This window comes from Pteropus vampyrus, unplaced genomic scaffold, assembly GCF_000151845.1.
Source record: "Pteropus vampyrus isolate Shadow unplaced genomic scaffold, Pvam_2.0 Scaffold235, whole genome shotgun sequence".
Classification (NCBI taxonomy): Eukaryota; Metazoa; Chordata; class Mammalia; order Chiroptera; family Pteropodidae; genus Pteropus; species Pteropus vampyrus.
Window position 1 is genome coordinate 204,887 of NW_011889016.1, and position 2,196 is coordinate 207,082.

The 2,196-nt window shown below is 67.4% G+C and overlaps 1 protein-coding gene across 1 annotated transcript in view; it reads right to left on the minus strand.

Moving 5' to 3' along the window:
* Positions 1 to 2,196, minus strand: part of SLC9A3 (solute carrier family 9 member A3) — a 37,492-nt gene that overhangs the window by 5,614 nt on the left and 29,682 nt on the right. The window contains exons 5-8 of the mRNA XM_011373907.2: positions 2,095 to 2,196; positions 1,366 to 1,586; positions 592 to 794; positions 29 to 118 (exon numbers count right to left, since the gene is read on the minus strand). Coding sequence (XP_011372209.1) covers positions 29 to 118; positions 592 to 794; positions 1,366 to 1,586; positions 2,095 to 2,196 — 616 coding nt within the window. The remainder of the gene's footprint in view (positions 1 to 28; positions 119 to 591; positions 795 to 1,365; positions 1,587 to 2,094) is intronic.

Here is a 2,196-nt window from a genome sequence, read left to right on the forward strand (position 1 = left end):
TCCCTCCCTCCCCTCCCCTCCCCCCTACCCTGCCGTGCAGCTTCTCGTTGAGCTTGGGCTCGTGGTGCTCACTCTTCTTCACCTTCAGCCACTGCACCAGGGGCTTGATGGTCAGGCCCTGGGAGACAAGGTGCACTGACCCTGACCCTGACCACTGGGGCGAGCCCCACTGTACCCCTTTCCAGCCCACTGGAGACCCAGCCCCACCCCCACGGGGTGAAGCAGGCACCCTTCTCCAGTGCCTGGCTGGCCGGCGACCCTCTGCAGAGGCGCCCCACACCCACCCTGCCCCCCCCCACCGGAGCCAGCGAGCGACTCCGCAGATGCGCCCGCAGCCAGGCCAAGTGGGGCGCAAAGTGTTAACTGGGGCTGTGTCAGCCGGCAATGGCTGAGGAGGGAGATTTTTAGGCCAAGCCGTGCTGCGTCCCCTGTGGGGCCACATGAAAACCTACAAACCGGCTCCTAGTTACTAAAGTTAGAACGTGCAGCTGGGAAGGAGCCTGGGAAGGCTGCGGGGAGCAGGGCCGGCAAGGGGCTGCCCCTCGGGCCGCGGGCAGGGCACGAGGGCCACGGGGCCCCGCGCCGACCTACCTGGAAGATGACAGTGAAGTAGATGACGATGATGGTAGTGCTGACGAAGAGGTTCTTCTCCTTGACCTTGTCCTCATCCAGGAGGACGACCAGTGCGAAAGCCACAGCCCCGCGCAGGCCGCCGTAGGACATGACCACCTGGTCGATGACCTCCAGCTGCACCATGCGGTACCGGTTCAGGACCCAGGTCTGCAGGACGACGCCTGCAGGGCCCGGTGGGCGGTCAGCCCCACGGCGGGGACCGGACGGCCCTGCCAACCCCGCCCTCGGCCGCCGCTGCGCTGGGGGGAGCAATTAGGGATCCCCTCTGCGGACCAGAGGTGGTGACAGGTGACAGCAGCATCCAGCACACGGAACGGCGGAAACTGCACTCTGGGAGGGGGTGGGTGACTCCTCCTGCTCCCCGGCCCTCATCAGGCCCCAAGACCCTGAGCACCAGCTGAGCAGTGCGGGGCGGGCAGCTGGGGTCCTGCCTCACGCGTGCCAGGGCTACTTCCTCGGTGACAGCCCTACCCCGGGTCACTCTGTCCCATTCAGAGTGAGCGAGTGGGAAATCACACAGGCTCCCCTGAGCCTGTGCTGCCCGCAGCTGCCCACTCAGCCTCACCACGGCAAGGCCGTGAGCGGCCTGACCCTCAGCCAGGACCACGGAACGCCAGGCCGAGTCCCCAGGGGCTCTTGGACCTGCCCTCCCCTGGGCTGGGGACGCACACCACATCTCTGCTTCCCACGGACACCCACAGCCAGTGCCCACACCCCTGCGCCCGCCCTCACCGACGGCCCGGTACACGGAGATGAAGACCAGCGTCAGCAGCACGAAGGCCGTGTTCCACCTCCAGATGAGCGGGTCCACGGCCGAGATGCCCAGGAACATGAAGATGATGGTCTCGGCCCCGCTGGCCAGCATCTTCATGGTGTAGCGCACGGTGGTGGCGGACTGCTCCGAGATGTTGGCCTTCACGTACTTCTGGCAGCAGATGCCGCAGAAGGTGATGCTGGGGGGCGGGCCACTCGTGAGGCTGCGGGCGCCATGCGCCCTGCACCCGTGCGGCTGTCTGGGGCGACCCCGGTGGCACCCCAGGGCCTGTGCCCTTCTCCCCGTGAGCTCGGGGCTCCTCCTTGGGGATCAGTGCCCTGAGCTGGGCCCACTGCCGGCCGGCACCCCGACATCACTGCAATCTGTTCCCGAGTCCCTGGGGCCTGGGCCCTGAGCTGCAGCGCGCCTGCCTGCCCCTGGCCCAGCCAAGGCGGCTCCGAGGGGCACGGGTGCTGCCGACAGAGAGGCGGCCTGCAGGCCTGCAAGCCCGGCCCTCTGGACGCCAACTCCTTATGTAAAAAGCTAAGGAGATCACATTCCTCACCCCCGACTGCCCTGCCCGCCCGCCTGGGAGGCGGGCGGGGCGCCTGGGGCTGCAGAAGGCCCAGCCTCCACCACCCAGGGACTGGAGGCAGAGTGAGGCGCCACTCCTGGGCCCCCCGGGACCTGCAGCCAGGGGTACTTACGCCAGGATGGAAGACAGGGACAGCATCTCGGAGGTGAGGTAGGACAGGTAGGAGATGATGAACACGAAGCCGGGCTCGATGATGTGCACGTGCTTGGTGAAG